This window comes from Balaenoptera musculus, chromosome 6, assembly GCF_009873245.2.
Source record: "Balaenoptera musculus isolate JJ_BM4_2016_0621 chromosome 6, mBalMus1.pri.v3, whole genome shotgun sequence".
Classification (NCBI taxonomy): domain Eukaryota; kingdom Metazoa; phylum Chordata; class Mammalia; order Artiodactyla; family Balaenopteridae; genus Balaenoptera; species Balaenoptera musculus.
In genome coordinates, this window is record NC_045790.1 from 106196352 (window position 1) to 106212933 (window position 16582).

Sequence of the window (16582 nt, forward strand, 5' to 3'; positions counted from 1 at the left end):
GAGGGAGGAAGAATTCCTAGTGTGTTGTAGTGGAATAAGTACGGGAGTTTTGACAGATCTGTGTTCAGAGCCCTGCTCTACTACTCACCAACACTGTGACCTGCGAGAAAGGATTTAGACTTTCTGAGCTTCAGTTCCCTCATCTGCAAAGTGGAGATACTTTCCACCCACCTCCCAGGGTTGACTGAGGATAGTGGGGATGGCAGAGTGCTCAGGGCAATGATTCTGCACAAGGGAGGTGCTCAGTTACTGCTTGTGTTTCTATAAAATTCATGCTTCATTCTGAAAAGAAATAAGCTTCTGTACACCTACCCACGTGGTGAAATTTTATTTTCAAGTCAGAAGAGTGGAAAATACATAGATCTTGGTGGTGTTGAGACAGAATTTGAATCGCAACTCAGCCATTTACTAGCCATGTAACCTTAAATGAGTGACTTAATCTGTCTCTGCTTCAATTCCTTATCTGTAAAATGGGGAAACTAGTATTTATTTAGCACTTACTGTGTAGTAGGGACAATTACTGCTACTACTGAAGCTGTAATAATATTGTCTACTTTCTTTTAGTGGCCACATATCCTGAGAAACTTGGCACATTTAGTTTCTTGCATCTAGTGGGAATGAATTTTAGCAGCTGTTGGGCTCCTCTGAATGGTACAGGGCAGGGTAGTCAGTCATCAAAGGGGAGTAGGGTTCAGAGAGGATGTTTGAAGGCCTCCAAAAACAAACTGGCCTCATTCTTTTTTTTTATTTTATTTTATTTTTTTATTTTTGTCTGTGTTGGGTCTTCGTTTCTGTGCGAGGGCTTTCTCTGGTTGTAGCAAGTGGGGGCCTCTCTTCATCGCGGTGCGCGGGCCTCTCACTGTCGCGGCCTCTCTTGTTGCAGAGCACAGGCTCCAGACGCGCAGGCTCAGTAGTTGTGGCTCACGGGCCTAGTCGCTTCGCGGCATGTGGGATCTTCCCAGACCAGGGCTCGAACCCGTGTCCCCTGCATTGGCAGGCAGATTCTCAACCACTGCGCCACCAGGGAAGCCCCCTGGCCTCATTCTTAATTGTACTTGTGGCTTTTCAATCTTGGGAATTTGGGTCTATCTGGACAAACTCTAAGTATTGCCCCCTACCCCTCCTTGAATTTGGTGGCATGAGATCCCCGCCTAGACCTACACTGTCCGCCTTAGAGATTGGGGTTTGCAAAATGACCTTGCCCAGCCCCAGAGCTGATGTCAGAGGCCCCTCAGCCTGAGTGTTTTAGATACCTACCTTCTCTGTGGACCAGAAACGAGGACTTGGACCACGCCAAAGGTGACCAGCCCACCCCCATCCCCAAGAACATTCCACACGTCATCGGCAACCATCGGAAACCAGCTGTATGTCTTTGGGGGCGGAGAGAGAGGCGCCCAGCCCGTGCAGGATGTGAAGCTGCATGTGTTTGATGCAAGTATGGACTCGGGGGAACCCTGGGGCTGCCACTTACCTGGTCAGGGTTACCCCGGCCTGCAGCTTACCTGATGAAGGAAGCAGAGGTTAGAAAATGACAACCTGGCTGTGTGTCTCACTTCTAGACTTCTTCAGTATATCTCTTAGCTGATATCTTCTACCCATAGCAAAATTTGCATTTAAAAAGGAATAATTGATCAATTTAAAAAATTTAAACAGTATAGTTTATAAAGCAAAAAAGTAAAATGTTACCCCTTACACCTTTCCTTCCCACTCCCCAGACAGAGGTAAACACTGTTAGCCATTCCTAATGTCTACCTCCAGATTTTCCTATGCAATTATAAATCATATGCACATGTGTTTATGAACATCTATGAATTTTCTATGGATTTTGAAATTATATAAAAACTTTAAAACACACACATAGAATTATTAAATTATGAATGTTGGTCTGCCTCTTACTTTTGCAGGTCTAAGGGCAGATCTTAGTACTAGTCGAAAGTATAAACTTTGAAGCCATAGGACAGGGACTCAGGACCAGATCTGACATCTAGTTTCTGTATTACTTTAGACTAATTTCTTAATCTCTCTAGGCCTTAGTTTGCTGATGTGTAAAATAGAGATAGTAATAGTGCCTACCACAAAGAGTTGGAAAGATTAAATGAGATAATGTGATACAGTGCATAGCACAGTGCCTAACACATAGGAAGCACCTAATGAATAATCATTGTATTATCATTATTATTCCTTCATTTAATCACACATCATGGATCTTTCCTAAGTCAGAAATTTCCTTGCAAAGCATATCTTTGTGTGGGAATCCCTATTCATTCAGTCATTTTCCTATTGACTGACCTTTTTGCTGACAGTGTTACAGTGAATATATACATTAATTTCTGAACATGTTACAACAATTTAATATGGACTAGATGCTAAGGAGTGGAATTACGTAGGGTCAAAATGGTATGAACATTTAAAATTGTGAGACCTCTTGCCAAATTTTTGTCTAAGTAGTATTTATTTACATTTCTTCCTCTTACTAGTGGGCATTTATGAATAATACTTTACAAATAGCATGTGACAAAAATAATTTTCATGAGTGTTTTTGCAGCCTTTTTTGAGAAAAGGCAATAAGCAAAATTTCGAACTTACAAAGTTTAAATTAAGAATTAAGACACGTCACAGTATGACTTTATCCAGAAAGAATGGACTGTGTGATTCTTTTAAAGCGGTTTTAAAATTTTAAATAATATTAGTTTTGAATATATAAAACTGTAAGAGAAAAAAATATATACGTATATATATATATGTATATATATAAAAAATACTATCACCCCAAAATTGTTAACATTTCAGTACAACTACGGTGTTTTTTTTTTAAATAGCAGAGATAATTCTAGGTGTACTATTTGTATCCTGTATTTTTCACTTAAGCATTTCCCCTGTAATCACAAAGTTTTTTCAATGTTTTTAATGAATACATAGTATTCTATCATGACTGTAGCAATAACTCACCCATTCACCTGTTGATGGACTTAGGCTATTTCCAGTTCTTCTCTATTACAAACAACGCTGTGGTAAACATATTTAGGCATAAACTTTTTCTGATTATTTCAAATTGTATTCTTTGGAACTCTGGGGGCTCCTTGAACAACCTTCAGGCATGTCACAAATGGTAATTCAGAGATAACTTGTTTGGCAGGCTTTTGTCTCAGATAATTTTTGTAGCACTCCTTTAAGACTTATCTGGTATGTTGAAATGATTGATTTTCCTGAATTCTATATATGTACAATTTTGAAGATATGAAGGGTTTTCAACAGGTAAAATACATCTGCACTATTTGGATCATACCCATATTAATAACTCTCATGTATTGAGTACTTTCTCTGTGCCTGTGCTTTCCATACATTATCTCATTTAATCCACACTTCAACCCTGAGAGGTAGGTATTATCAGGTAGTTTCTCCTCATTTTACAACTACAGAAACTGAAGCTTATAGAATTAACTGGTGCAAGGCCACATAGTTATTCAGTGAAATAACCTGGTTTTAACTCCAAATCCCATCCTCTAACCATTATCCTATACAACCACTTCAGGAAGCCCTGCTAACTTTAAAAGTAGTCTATTTTTTTCCCCACCCTTCCAGCAAATCAATTAAGAATATTGTCTTAAAAAAGAGAAAACTCTGAAGGCCTGTCCCAGAAGAAGTAGACTCATTCTTTTTAACTCTGGGGCCGTTCTAGGTTGAAGAAACTTAAGGGAGGTCTTTTTTTGATTCAAAGCAAGAAGTGGTTCCTTAATGCCCAGTAGAAGGGGCAGGCATATTAGGCAGTGAATTCTCCAGCCCTGGATGTGTACCAGCAGAGGCTGTAAAGGCTGTGGATGGAGGGAGGCCTGGGTTGGGTTGGCAAGTTGCAGTGAATGACCCCCCAGGTCCCTCTCTGCTTGGAGCATCTCTGCTTGCTGGGAGGTGAGGCTTAGTTATATTTCTCGTGTTCTTTCTTCATAGCTTTGTCATCTAATGTCACTGAATTTATTTTTCTAGATACCCTGACCTGGTCACAACCAGAGACACTTGGAAAACCTCCATCCCCCCGGCATGGTCATGTGATGGTGGCAGCAGGGACAAAGCTCTTCATCCATGGAGGCTTGGCAGCGGACAATTTCTATGATGATCTCCATTGCATTGATATCAGTAAGTAGGGTGGAGAGCATGGGGGCTTGTCTGCTTAAGATTAAATAAAATATGCTTTGATTGACTAGAGCCTTGCTCTTGACCAGCCAGCAGAATCTTCACTAGATTCTGTGAAATGTGGCCTGAATAATAATAAGAAATAACAATAAAAGCACGTATTTCTGTTTGCCATGTACCTACCCATTATTTCTTATCCTTCCAGCAACCCTGCTGTATCATTAAAATTCATTATGCTTTGTGTTTCCCGACTGGATTTCTTTCAAGCAGTACCCGTTAACCCCATGGATAACTTCTAGAGTGTGTCTGGAGGTGGACAACCAGAACTGTCACGCTAAATTGTTAAAAACACTGAGAAAAGGAAAGTTAGGGATAACATGAGAATTGTCTTTAAGTGTCTGAAGGGCTGATGTGCCCTAGAGAGCCTGGACTCTTTCTGGATCATTCTTGCAGACTATGAGCTCCTTTAGGGCAGGGACTTTGTCTCTTTTTCCGCCAGTATATTTCCAGCATTGAGCACAGTGTCTGGCAGGTCGCGAGTGATGAGTGCATATCTGTTAAGAGTGGACAGATAGGGACTTCTTTGGCGGTCCAGTGGTTAAGACTCCGCGCTTCCACTGCAGGGGGCATGGGTTCGATCCCTGGTTGGGGAACTAAGATCCTGTATGCCACACAGTGTGGCCAAAAAAATTTAAAATATTAAAAAAAAAGTGGACAGATGAACAAATGAATATGTTCTGCATTGCTCCAGACGACAGGAATTGGAACTATGGGCAGAATGCATGAGAACTGCTGTGCAGTGTATCGGGCTACCTTGCCAAACAATAGGTTCTCTGGTTTGGTGACATCTGAGGCCAGCTGACACTGGCTTGGATTCCTGCATTGCCTAGGATATTTGGCTGGACTGGGTGATTCTACCTTCCAACTCTGAGTTGCTGGACCCCTGCCTTGAACTGACAGATGGAAAATATCTTCACAGAAGCATTCCTTGCAAGCAGTCAAACAGAGTTTTAATGCTTATTTTATTTAGTTTTTTCTTTAAAAAAATTTTTTTTAATTAAAAAAAATTTTTTTTGGCTGCATTGAGTTTTAGTTGCGGCACATGGGATCTTCATTGCAGCATGCGGCATCTTTCTTTGCAGCGCACGGGCTTCTCTCTAGTTGTGGCGTGTGGGTTTTCTCTTCTCTAGTTGTGATGCACGGCTCCAGAGAGCGTGGGCTCTGTAGTTTGCGGCACGGGGGCTCTCTAGTTGAGGCGCGCGAGCTCAGTAGTTGCGGCGCATGGGCTTAGTTGCATCACGGCACATGGGATCTTAGTTCCCTGACTAGGGATCAAACCTGCATCCCCTGCATTGGAAGGTGGATTCTTTACCACTGGACCACAAGGGAAGTCCCTTAATGCTTATTTTAAAAAAGAAAGTCCTTTTCTCTTGTGCAAGGAACTACTTCCTATTTTTCCTCCTTTCCAACCCAGGTAGTTCTCTAAAACCTAAAATCCAGTGATATCCTGCCTCATTTAAATTCTTGTCTGAAAATTTGCAACTACCTGCAGAAATAGGTTGGAAATAGGTGCTGAGGCAGCACGTTACAGCATAGAGAACACAGGTTTTGGAGTCAGACCTGAGTACAATTCTAGCTCTGCCACCTGCTAGCTGTGGGATCTCCGACAAGCCTCTTTCTCTCTCTAATCCTATTTCTTCATCTTTAAGAAGAAAGAAGGTAGGCAGAAGTAATAGCAATTGCATACCGCTATTAAGAGAATGAAGTAAGCAAGATACTTAGTGTCTAGCCAGTACTCACAAAGTTGCTTTCTAAGGAACTGTATTTCAAACATGCACGTGTGTGCACATACAGGCATGCTTGCACACACAAAACACACACACACACACACACACACTTGGAACCTCACCTACTTCTGGGCTCCTAAATACTTAATGGTGATGGTCACCAAAGACCGGATCACATTCCTCAGTGTGCTCCAAAGACCAACCACATCAGAATCACCTGGGATGCTTGTTAAAATTATAGATCACTGAGCCCCGCCCTCCTTCCCTGGACTAGCCAAACAGAATTTCAGCTCCCCCAAGTGATTTTTGTGCACACCAAACCTTGCTATAGGATCTCTCAGAGCTCTCAGTGAATGAAGTTCAGTGATTGGTTTGCAAACTGCAGGAGTCTGACAGGTTAAGTTTGAAACCACAGTCTAGGCCATGTTGTACCTAAGCACTTTCTATCTCTTGGCAGGTGACATGAAGTGGCAGAAGCTAAGTCCCACTGGGGCAGCTCCCACAGGCTGTGCTGCCCACTCAGCTGTGGCTGTAGGAAAGCACCTGTATATCTTTGGAGGGATGACTCCCACTGGAGCCCTGGGCACAATGTACCAGTATCACATAGGTGAGCAGGTGTTGTTTGCTGTGGGTCTTTAAGCAAATGTGACCATTCTTTGAAAAGTATCACAATGCTTTGGTCTTTCATTTTGGTCCCTCCACATCTAAATCCGAAAGAATGACAACCAGACTTCTAGGGAATGACATCATCAAAGCAGTAACAGTGCCATTAGGGGTTTTTCCCTTTTATTTCCTGTTTCTGTTAGGGCTCAGGTGACACAGCACATCACAGAGCATTTCTGGAAATTTCTTAACACAGACCCTTTTTTTTTTTTTTTTCCAAAATAGAAAAGCAGCATTGGACCTTGCTTAAATTTGATACTTTTCTACCCCCTGGACGATTGGACCATTCCATGTGTATCATTCCATGGCCAGTGACATGTACTTCTGAGAAAGAAGATTCAAATTCTGCCACTCTAAACTGTGCTGCTGAGAAAGGGGATTCCACTGAGAAAGGAGTAACCGAAGGTGGTGACTCTCGTGAAGAAAGTCAGACTGACACACTACTCTGTTTTGTGTTTGGTGGGATGAATACAGAAGGGGAAATCTATAATGATTGTATTGTGACTGTAGTTGATTAATAAAACTACATTTTTACTACTTTTAAATGTCAATTACTTTCAGAAAAGTTAAATGAAACCTGAGTTGTTTCATACCTCCAATATCTTCTGCACTATATATCCCTTTGGCTTTTACCTACTTTGGTAGGTAAAGAGATGAACTGGATAGCCCAGGGCAAAAACCTCTATTATATAAAAGGTTTTACCAGCAATACAACCCAGGTAACTGAGTAATAGATTGGCTGATTGTTAAGAATACTAATCACAAAAATGTTGCAGAAATCCTAATTGCTAGATACAACAAGCAGCTGTAGAAATTAAGGAGTGGACATTCACAGGTTGAAGTGTTTTTAATATTCATTAGCTGCTCCTCAGAAAGAGGTGCAGACTGTTGGCTTTTGGTATTGAAAGCCACTGGGGACAGGGACAAAGACTGGCCCTTATCTGTCCCCACTACGCCCTATCCCACTGCACATAGCACTGCAGGTCATTTTTAACGTTTGTATGGACGTTGGCCTGAAGACCCTCTGTCCAAATGCTTTTGGGCAACGCAGCAGAGGTCCGGGCCTCAGAGTAAAACTATGACACTGTCAGGTCCTAGTTCCACAAGTTAACCTTTCAGCTGGTTGCCCATCTATATAGAATACCTATCCTTGGGCTGAACTGGATTTCATGTTAGCATGATAGCCTGCCCTTTATTGAGCATACTTATTAAACTTTAGTAGGGCTAAATGTAGGTCACCATTCTAGATCCCACTCCTGTACCACTGAGATGGAGATTGACATAGCTGAGGTTCAAAAATACACCTTCACATTCTAAAATTATGAACTGAATCCAGGTGTGTAACGTTATCATCAGTGATCCATCACTCTATCAAATCTCAAAGGAATCCAAGCAGGTATAAAGCATCATTAGTTATAAAAAGCCACCAGAAGTTTTTGAAAGGTAAGGGGAAATGGGAAATTACAATTATGCTCAGGAAAAGTCCACTCTTGGGCACTGTAAAATGGCCCTTGCCTAGTTAAGGATATGGATGAACCGCCCACCCCTTTTCTTAGATTAGGTTAGGCAGATTTCCAGAAATGACTGAATAAAAAAAAGTGTTTTCCTTACCTCAAAACGCCAAACACTCCCCTCAACCCGAGACTCTAACCTTAAAATAAATGACTAACCTAATTAGAAGCTTATCACAAAACTTAGACCAGTGTAAATAACAAACATTTATTGGTGTCACTTATGGTAGAAAAAAGTTCCTACACCAGATGCACATGACCCAATTGTTAAATAGAACATTTTCAAGGTGAACACAAATCCTAACCCAGCTTTTTTACCCACTTTTGATGATAGCCAATTCTTCCTCGCCCCCCACCCCGAGACATGTGAGCAACTGCTAATGAAAAGCAGTAAACAGCCACTTGGGCTATATAGCATTTTCAACTCCACTCCAAGGTGAAGATTCCAATTACATTCGAGACTTAAGTTCTCTCAATTTTCTCCTAACGAAAGTTCCTGAGTCCAGTTATTTACAATATTACAGCACTAGCAGAGCAGTGTCTACAACTCATCTTTGTCTGCTGGTTCCTCATCACCAGTTGGGGGAGGGCCTGCACTTCCATAGAGTTTGCTGATAATTGGCTGAACAATTTCTTCTAGCTCCTTCTTTTTAGCTTTGAAATCTTCAATGTCAGCATCTTGGTGACTTTCCAGCCACTCAATCTTTTCTTCTACGGCTTTTTCCATGGTCTCCTTATCTTCAGAGGAAAGTTTACCCCCCAGCTTTTCTTTATCTCCAATCTGATTCTTTAGAGAGTAGGCATAGCTTTCCAACTCATTTCTGGTGTCAATGCGCTCCTTGAGCTTTTTGTCTTCCTCGGCAAACTTCTCAGCATCATTGACCATCCTTTCAATTTCTTCAGGTGTCAGGCGATTTTGGTCATTGGTAATTGTGATTTTATTTTTGTTGCCTGTACCTTTGTCTTCAGCTGTCACTCGAAGAATGCCATTCACATCTATCTCAAAGGTGACTTCAATCTGTGGAACCCCACGGGGAGCAGGAGGAATTCCAGTCAGATCAAAAGTTCCCAGAAGGTGATTGTCTTTCGTCAGGGGTCGTTCACCTAGAAGTCACACAAAAAAAAATTTGTTAGCTGTTACTGACAAACATTAGTACATCTGGATCCCTATGTTTCAGTCTGTTAGAGCCTGTAGTGTCAAGGGCACTCTATCAACCTAGAAGTGGGTCAGTGTTGGGAAAGGAACAGTGAGTTAAGTTACTAGTAACTCTTAATTGAATTTCATCTATTTTATAGCAGTATGAACCCTTTACTTGTTCTTGTATTTTAATATTTATTTTTTTAATTTATTTATTTGGCTGCGCCAGGTCTTAGCTGCGGCACGAGGGATCTTTTATCTGTGGCATGCGAACTCTTAGTTTCAGCATGTGGGATCTAGTTCCCCAACCAGGGATTGAAACCGGGACCCCTGCATTGGGAGTGCAGAGTCTTAGCCACTGGACAACCAGGGAAGTCCTTCTTCTTGTATTTTTGAATTTACTTATTTTGGCCATACCGCGCAGCATATGGGATCTTAGTTCCCCGACCAGGGATCGAACCTGTGCCCCCTGCAGTGGAAGCGTGGAGTCCTAACCACTGGACAGCCAGGGAATTCCCCCAGAAGGTATTTTTAATGGGAAAGAGTGCTAGATAGCTAGATAAGAAATACATTTTAGTACTGGCTCTACCAAACTCAACACTAGTTAAATTAGGGCCCTCCCACCTGAAAATAGCAGATATTTCTTTCCCTAGACATTTCAATAGAGTATGTTAAAAGAAGTCAAGTTCTTCATAAACATACCATGGTATTAACAAATGTAAGCAATTACCTTCATAGACCTTGATGGTAACAGTTGGCTGATTATCAGAGGCTGTAGAAAAGATCTGAGACTTCTTGGTGGGCACCACAGTGTTCCTTGGAATCAGTTTGGTCATGACACCTCCCACGGTTTCAATACCAAGTGTAAGGGGACATACATCAAGCAATACCAGATCACCTGCAAAGTTAAGTTAATAGAGCTAAGTTCTAATTCAGGGGTCACAGGAGCAATTCCAAGCAGACCCCACAAACAATACAACTTCATCTTCTCCATCTTGCCACTTGATTAGGTTCTATGCAAAATCATTTCAGAAGCAATGAATTAAATATAGTTGCTAAGGATCTTGAGACTGTGCCAGGTCTTGACCTCACTGTACCCTTTACTAGCTGTGTGAGCTTGCTGCTCATAATCTATTGCTTTCTAAAGCAACAGCTAATTATACTCTGAAGCACTTTGGAAGATGCTGTGACACTGACTTACCTGTATCTTGATCACCAGAGAGTACACCAGCCTGGACAGCAGCACCATACGCTACAGCCTCATCTGGGTTTATGCCACGGGATGGCTCCTTGCCATTGAAAAACTCTTTAACCAGTTGTTGAATCTTTGGGATTCGAGTAGAGCCACCAACAAGAACAATTTCATCAATATCAGACTTCTTTAAATCAGAATCTTCCAGCACTTTCTGGACAGGCTTCATGGTAGAACGGAACAGGTCCTAGAATAAGTGACAAATTACTGTGATGATGCCTGTCATACCCAGGTATAATCCAAATACCTAAATGCATTGTCCCAAACTCAGACAGTCTAACTAGATCTCATTAGCAAAGCAAAAAACAATGAACATACCATGTTTAGCTCTTCAAATTTGGCCCGAGTCAGGGTCTCAGAGAAGTCTTCTCCTTCATAGAAGGACTCAATTTCAATTCTTGCTTGATGTTGAGAAGACAGGGCCCGTTTGGCCTTTTCTACCTCACGCCTGAGTTTCTGCACAGCTCTGTTGTCTTTCCGAACATCTTTGCCAGTTTTCTTTTTGTAGAGCTTGATGAAGTGTTCCATGACACGCTGGTCAAAGTCTTCTCCGCCCAAATGAGTATCTCCATTAGTGGCCACGACTTCAAAGACACCATTATCAATGGTGAGAAGAGACACGTCAAAGGTTCCACCACCCAAGTCAAACACCAGGATGTTCTTCTCCCCTTCCCTCTTATCCAGGCCATAAGCAATAGCAGCTGCTGTACTGTTAGGAGAATGAGAAAGAAAAAAATAAATAAATAACTTAGTTAAGTTTACCTTTCCCCATTTGGCAAATATGCCATATTTTTTAATTTAACACTTACGGCTCATTGATGATTCTCATAACATTCAACCCAGCAATAGTTCCAGCATCTTTGGTTGCCTGGCGTTGGGCATCATTGAAATAGGCTGGTACAGTAACAACTGCATGAGTAACCTAAAATGATAACAAAAGATAATTAAACATATTTTATCACACGGCTTAACCTTTATTTAAGTTACAGCCAAGCCATCGCTTTATTAAAATAGGTATAATATATAATTTTATACCCATGGATTTGCAGGCATTAAGTGATAACACATGAAAGGTGCTAGTATTTTGTTTGGCCTACAGTAAAGCACGCAAGTAATTAAAACTGATGCATGGATGTCATTCAGATTTTTAAAACGATAAAAGCATCAACACAACACAATCAATCAAGAATAGTAATAATAAAACTGCTTGACATTGTTCTAGAAATACTTACCTTCTTTCCCAAATAAGCCTCAGCAGTTTCCTTCATTTTAGTGAGAACCATGGCAGAAATTTCTTCAGGAGCAAATGTCTTTGTTTGCCCACCTCCAACATCAACTTGAATGTACGGTTTAGTTTTCTTTTCAACTACCTATTTTAAAGAATAATTATTTTCAGACGTAGAAGCAATGACATTTTAAACTTTAAAAAAAGGAATGTCTGAGACCCACTTCTTCACCCACAGTTTGGTTTACTTTGGTCCTTCGGAGCTGAATATTCAACGGAAATACTTTAAGGAGTATAGGTGCCTGACAATTACAAGCCTCTTCAGTTTTAACCAGTCTCTTAATGCTAAACTACTGTGGACAGAGTAGTTACGCATGAAATTTCTCTGCCAACCTTACTTTCTTAAGTTCTGTAACACACTGAAACTATTAAATAAAAATTATAGATACACCATGTCTGTATCCTTTTTGCTTGTCTCTGCACTGTTTTTCAGTAACTTCTTAATCCTAAATACTCCCACCCCCCCCAACTTTCTTTTCTCTTTTCTTTTTTTTCTCACTTTCTATTTAGAAGAGAAAAACCAGGTCGAACCTTGAAAGGCAAGAACTTGATGTCCTGCTGCACAGACGGGTCGTTCCATGTACGGCCGATGAGCCGCTTGGCGTCGAAGACCGTGTTCTCAGGATTGGAGGTGAGCTGGTTCTTGGCTGCATCGCCGATCAGACGCTCCCCTTCAGGAGTGAAGGCCACATAAGAGGGCGTGATGCGGTTGCCCTGATCGTTGGCGATGATCTCCACGCGGCCGTTCTTGAACACCCCGACACTGACGGAAAAACCGAACAGAAAAAATCAGCGATACTCACGGCAGCCCAGGAGGCCACTCCCCATTCTCCCCTTTTCCACAAACCCCACTTACCAGGAGTACGTGGTGCCCAGGTCGATACCGACCACCGTGCCCACGTCCTCCTTCTTGTCCTCCTCCTCTGGCCGCGCCGCGCCGAGCATCAGCAGCAGCACCGCAGCCACCAGGAAGAGCTTCATCTTGCCGGCACCGTCGTCCACTCACTCAGCAGGCAGGCAGGGCTTCGCAGGCAAACCAGCCACAGGCCGCAACACGAGAGCGCACCGAGGTGCCCGAGCTGAGGACGACACAGCCCGAGGTCAGGAGGAGCAGCGTACAAGGCGAAGGGCAAGTCCGGAACTGCAGGCCGCGGTACCTACCTCTCACACGCACCAAAACCCCAAATCGATGCGCCTGTGAGAGCTCAGTCAGCGTCAATCGCGCTGTTGCCTACTCCGCTTATATAACCTCCCTCCAGCCCCGTCGTGGAGGCTGCCGATTGGCGAAGGCCCTGCTCGTTGGAGGCCGCTGATTGGTCCAGGCCACCAAGCTGGCCGCTGCGGATTCGAAGCGGCCTCCTCCGCAGCTAACGTCACTGCGACGCCCCCTGGGCTGACTCATTGGCTGCTGGGCGCGCCCAACAGCCACCAATGGGAGGCAACATCCGCCCCGTGCTCCGGCTCCATTGGTTTAGCAGCTGCCTGTCCGTGACGCGACTTCCCACTCCGAGGCGGTTTCCGTCGGTAACCGCTGAGGTCCCGCCTCCACGGTGGGCCCTAAGGGAGGCGGGAGCCGGTCCGGCGTGCTTGATTCCCCCGAGGACCTGCGTCCCTTGCTTCTCCCCTACCCGCCCGCCTCCCCTTCCTCCCGAGGGAAGCGGCTCTTCCTCCTCCTCGCCTCCATCCCGTCCCAGGCAGGCAGGTATCAGCGTAGATGGTGTGATCACCTCAGAACAAATTTCTCTGCCCTTCACAGCCACTACGGGTACTAGAGTGTCCAAGCCCCAGGGCCTTCTGTTGCTCACCGGGCCGCAGCCCCCGACTGGGGCCTGGTCTGGGCACTGCCCGGCCGCGAGTCATGGCTCCTACTAGCCAGTTATGTCTCCCCGGCACCCCCTGCCCCGCTATCTTTGTCTATACCAGGCCTCTCCACATTGCCTTGCCCCACGGTAAGTCCCAGGGCAGGCCTGGCCAAAGTAATTGACTCCTAAGTAATTGACTCCGGAGTCCCCTCCCCATGTGGCAGCTCTCCCCTGAAGAGCTTACTAATGCCATCACTCCCACCCTGGGATGTATCATTTTTCTAGCTTGTCACCCCCTGTCTTTCCTCTCCCTGCCCATCATTTACCATTGTGGATAAGATTATCATTTACAAGGCCTTCCTCATCCTTTTTGGATATGTTTTTACCTTCACTCCTTCTGGAAAAGGTCTGATCTGTGCTTAAATGCATTTGATGGACAAAGATGTCTTGATAATGCCTTACTCTTGTAGCAAAAAGTATAAAGTCTGCTATTTACTTCAGGCTTACTATGTGCCAAGCATTAGTCGGTCTCCTGTGCCTTTTGGTCCTTACAGTTCAATACTTGGCATTTCCCATTTTACAGATGAGAAAATTGAAACCAAAAGAGATTAATTAACTAGCTTAAAGTCATAGAGCTGATAAGTGATGGAGTTAGGATATCCAAGTCAGCTTGACTCCGTAGCCAATGCTCTTAACAATTTTTAAAAATGAAGTTCATTTATTCAACAAATCTTTTTGGAAGACCTACTAGAGATGGGCCAGAGGCCTGACACAAAATATTTTTGAGATGATTACAGAAAATTCATGGGACTTAATCATAGTCAGGAGCTAATGACTCTAGTATTTTTTGCACTAAATGTTTTCTTGAGATTCACTAGTATGAGCAATACTGTGTTCAAATAGCACTGAAACATCTTACACACAGTTGACTAAGATGCTGAGCCTAGGAGTCAGTACTCAAGAATTTTCCTATCTCCTTTAGTGCTCCTCAAGGTTATACTGGTGACTCAGAGTTGACTCCATTCTTACTACAGAAGTTGCATCATCCGTCTCTTTCAACAGGATTTGTATACTGCTGTAACACTGACCCTTCTTTAGGTTACATTAGTCCATTATCAAGATAGAAATCACCATTCCACCACATTACAGCTACGTATAATTTCAAGCAAATTTTCTGTATATATCATAGTCCATATCCATTAAAAACAGAGCTCTTAGTTTCAGCCTCACTCTTGATTGATGGAGTAACCTTTGCAACTCAACTTTTTCTGAGATTTAGAAAAGTAATATCTGGCTAACTGCTAAAGGGAATTGAGTATATTGGTGGTTGTAGTATCTTTTAAACGTAAAGTATATTAGGTATGTTATATATTATAATATATTGCAAAGTGCAGTCATTTATGGATTGAATAGGAAAGTGCATAGATAAATCTAGTTTGCTGAATCGTAAATGCCAATAATAGTGTCAGTGCCAAGTTATCAATATTTAAATAAGTGCTAGACACTATGCTAAATGTTTTAAGTGCATTATCTCTTTTAATCCTTATGAAAACGTTTTTTTAAACCCCTAATTTTAGGGCTAAGGAATCCGAAGCTCCAAGAGGCAAAGAAACTTGCCCAGGAGATCACACAGCTGAGAAGATATGGAGCCAGGATTTGAGCTTTGGCAGTTTAATTTTTAATTTCTATAGTCTAGGTTGTCATCCTGAGCTTCAGGTTTAGAAGACTTACATATCGTTTTTAGGATATAGAGTAGTTACATAGTTTACAAGTATTTTGATATTGGGCGATAGACAAATGTAGAGTTTATCCAGTAATTTAAACCAGCTCATTTCACTTGTGCTCTTATGGGTAAGAAAATAGATTTCTATTTCCCATCTGATCTCAGAAAGCTAAGCAGAGTTAGGACTGATTAGGATTGAATGTTATTTAGTCCCCAAATCTTCCTTTCTGAAAGGGAATTAAAGGCATAGAGCAAGAAGGAAAAGGAAAAGTCCTATGTAATTGACAAGTTGAATGTTGATTGACAAGTTGAAGTTCTGATAATTAAGAACTTTTCACATGCTTTGTTGGAGAGAATATTCAACTAAGAGATAGGGCCCATGACCATAGGCAAAAACAACCTCCCAGAGCCTCAGTTTCTTCATCTATTGAATGTCGGGGATTTCTGTCCCTGCCTGTCTTAGTGGCTTGTTTCAAGGATCAAATGAGATACTGTATGGGAAAGTTGTAGAATAGTGGTAATGCTATTATTTATCATGTAAATATACTATGAAAATAAATTTTAGAAGCTCTTCAAGAAAACCACCTCTTGAGAGTGAATTTTCAAGATTACTTTCAATGGGAAATAATAAGTTTGGTGATTACACTGAATTTGACAAAGATTTTTGGAAATGCTTTGAAAAGTGCTACATCTAATTACTCTCTTGGGGACTTCCCTGGTGGTCCAGTGGGTGAGACTTTGCGCTCCCAATGTGAGGGGCCTGGGTTCCATTCCTGGTCAGAGAACTAGATCCCACATGCATGTCTCAACTAAAGATCCCGCGGCGAATATCCCACGGTGAAGATCCTGAATGCCGCAGCTAAGACCTAGGGCAGCCAAACTTAAAAAAAAAAAAAAAAAACTCTCTTATATTGGCCACAAAGATGTCTTTTTTATTAAGAGGCTGGGAATAATTCCTTAGCCTTCATTAAATAAGGGAGTGAAAGAAAAGTGTCTCCCTAATACCTGAGCTGGGAGTAATAGGAGGTATGAATCATGTAAGACTTTTTAGTACTTCTGAAAGTGCAATGTGCTATTCAATAAGTTTTTGTCTTCACTTTTAGAAAATGAATTTAATCATTAATAGAGAAACTTCCCCGCCCTTCCCCACGCACAAAAGTAACAAACAGGGCTTCCGTGGTGGCGCAATGGTTAAGAATCCTCCTGCTAATGCAGGGGACATGGGTTCGAGCCCTAGTCCGGGAAGATCCCACATGCCGCGGAGCAACTAAGCCCATGCGCCACAACTACTGA

At 42.4% G+C, this 16582-nt stretch overlaps 2 protein-coding genes across 6 annotated transcripts in view; one reads left to right on the forward strand and one right to left on the reverse strand.

The window, feature by feature from the left end:
* The window catches only part of RABEPK (Rab9 effector protein with kelch motifs), a 26116-nt gene extending 17640 nt beyond the window's left edge, over window positions 1–8476 (forward strand). For 3 of the 5 annotated variants that reach the window (XM_036856047.1, XM_036856046.1, XM_036856045.1), the window contains exons 5-8: window positions 1274–1435; window positions 3982–4131; window positions 6373–6522; window positions 6804–7115. In XM_036856047.1, coding sequence (XP_036711942.1) covers window positions 1274–1435; window positions 3982–4131; window positions 6373–6522; window positions 6804–7096 — 755 coding nt within the window. In that variant the 3' untranslated portion in view covers window positions 7097–7115. Of the gene's footprint in view, window positions 1–1273; window positions 1436–3981; window positions 4132–6372; window positions 6523–6803 lie in introns of all 5 variants that reach the window. The other 2 variants (XM_036856048.1, XM_036856049.1) reach the window with 2 other exon arrangements.
* On the reverse strand, window positions 8282–12996 carry HSPA5 (heat shock protein family A (Hsp70) member 5). The gene is made up of 9 exons (XM_036856044.1): window positions 12926–12996; window positions 12621–12843; window positions 12296–12527; window positions 11712–11849; window positions 11289–11401; window positions 10798–11188; window positions 10429–10666; window positions 9958–10125; window positions 8282–9193 (listed from the first exon to the last, which is right to left on the reverse strand). The coding sequence occupies exons 2-9, from the start codon at window positions 12743–12745 to the stop codon at window positions 8631–8633; spliced, it is 1968 nt and encodes a 655-aa protein (XP_036711939.1). The 5' UTR covers window positions 12746–12843; window positions 12926–12996; the 3' UTR covers window positions 8282–8630.
* Between the last annotated feature and the right edge of the window lie 3586 nt (window positions 12997–16582).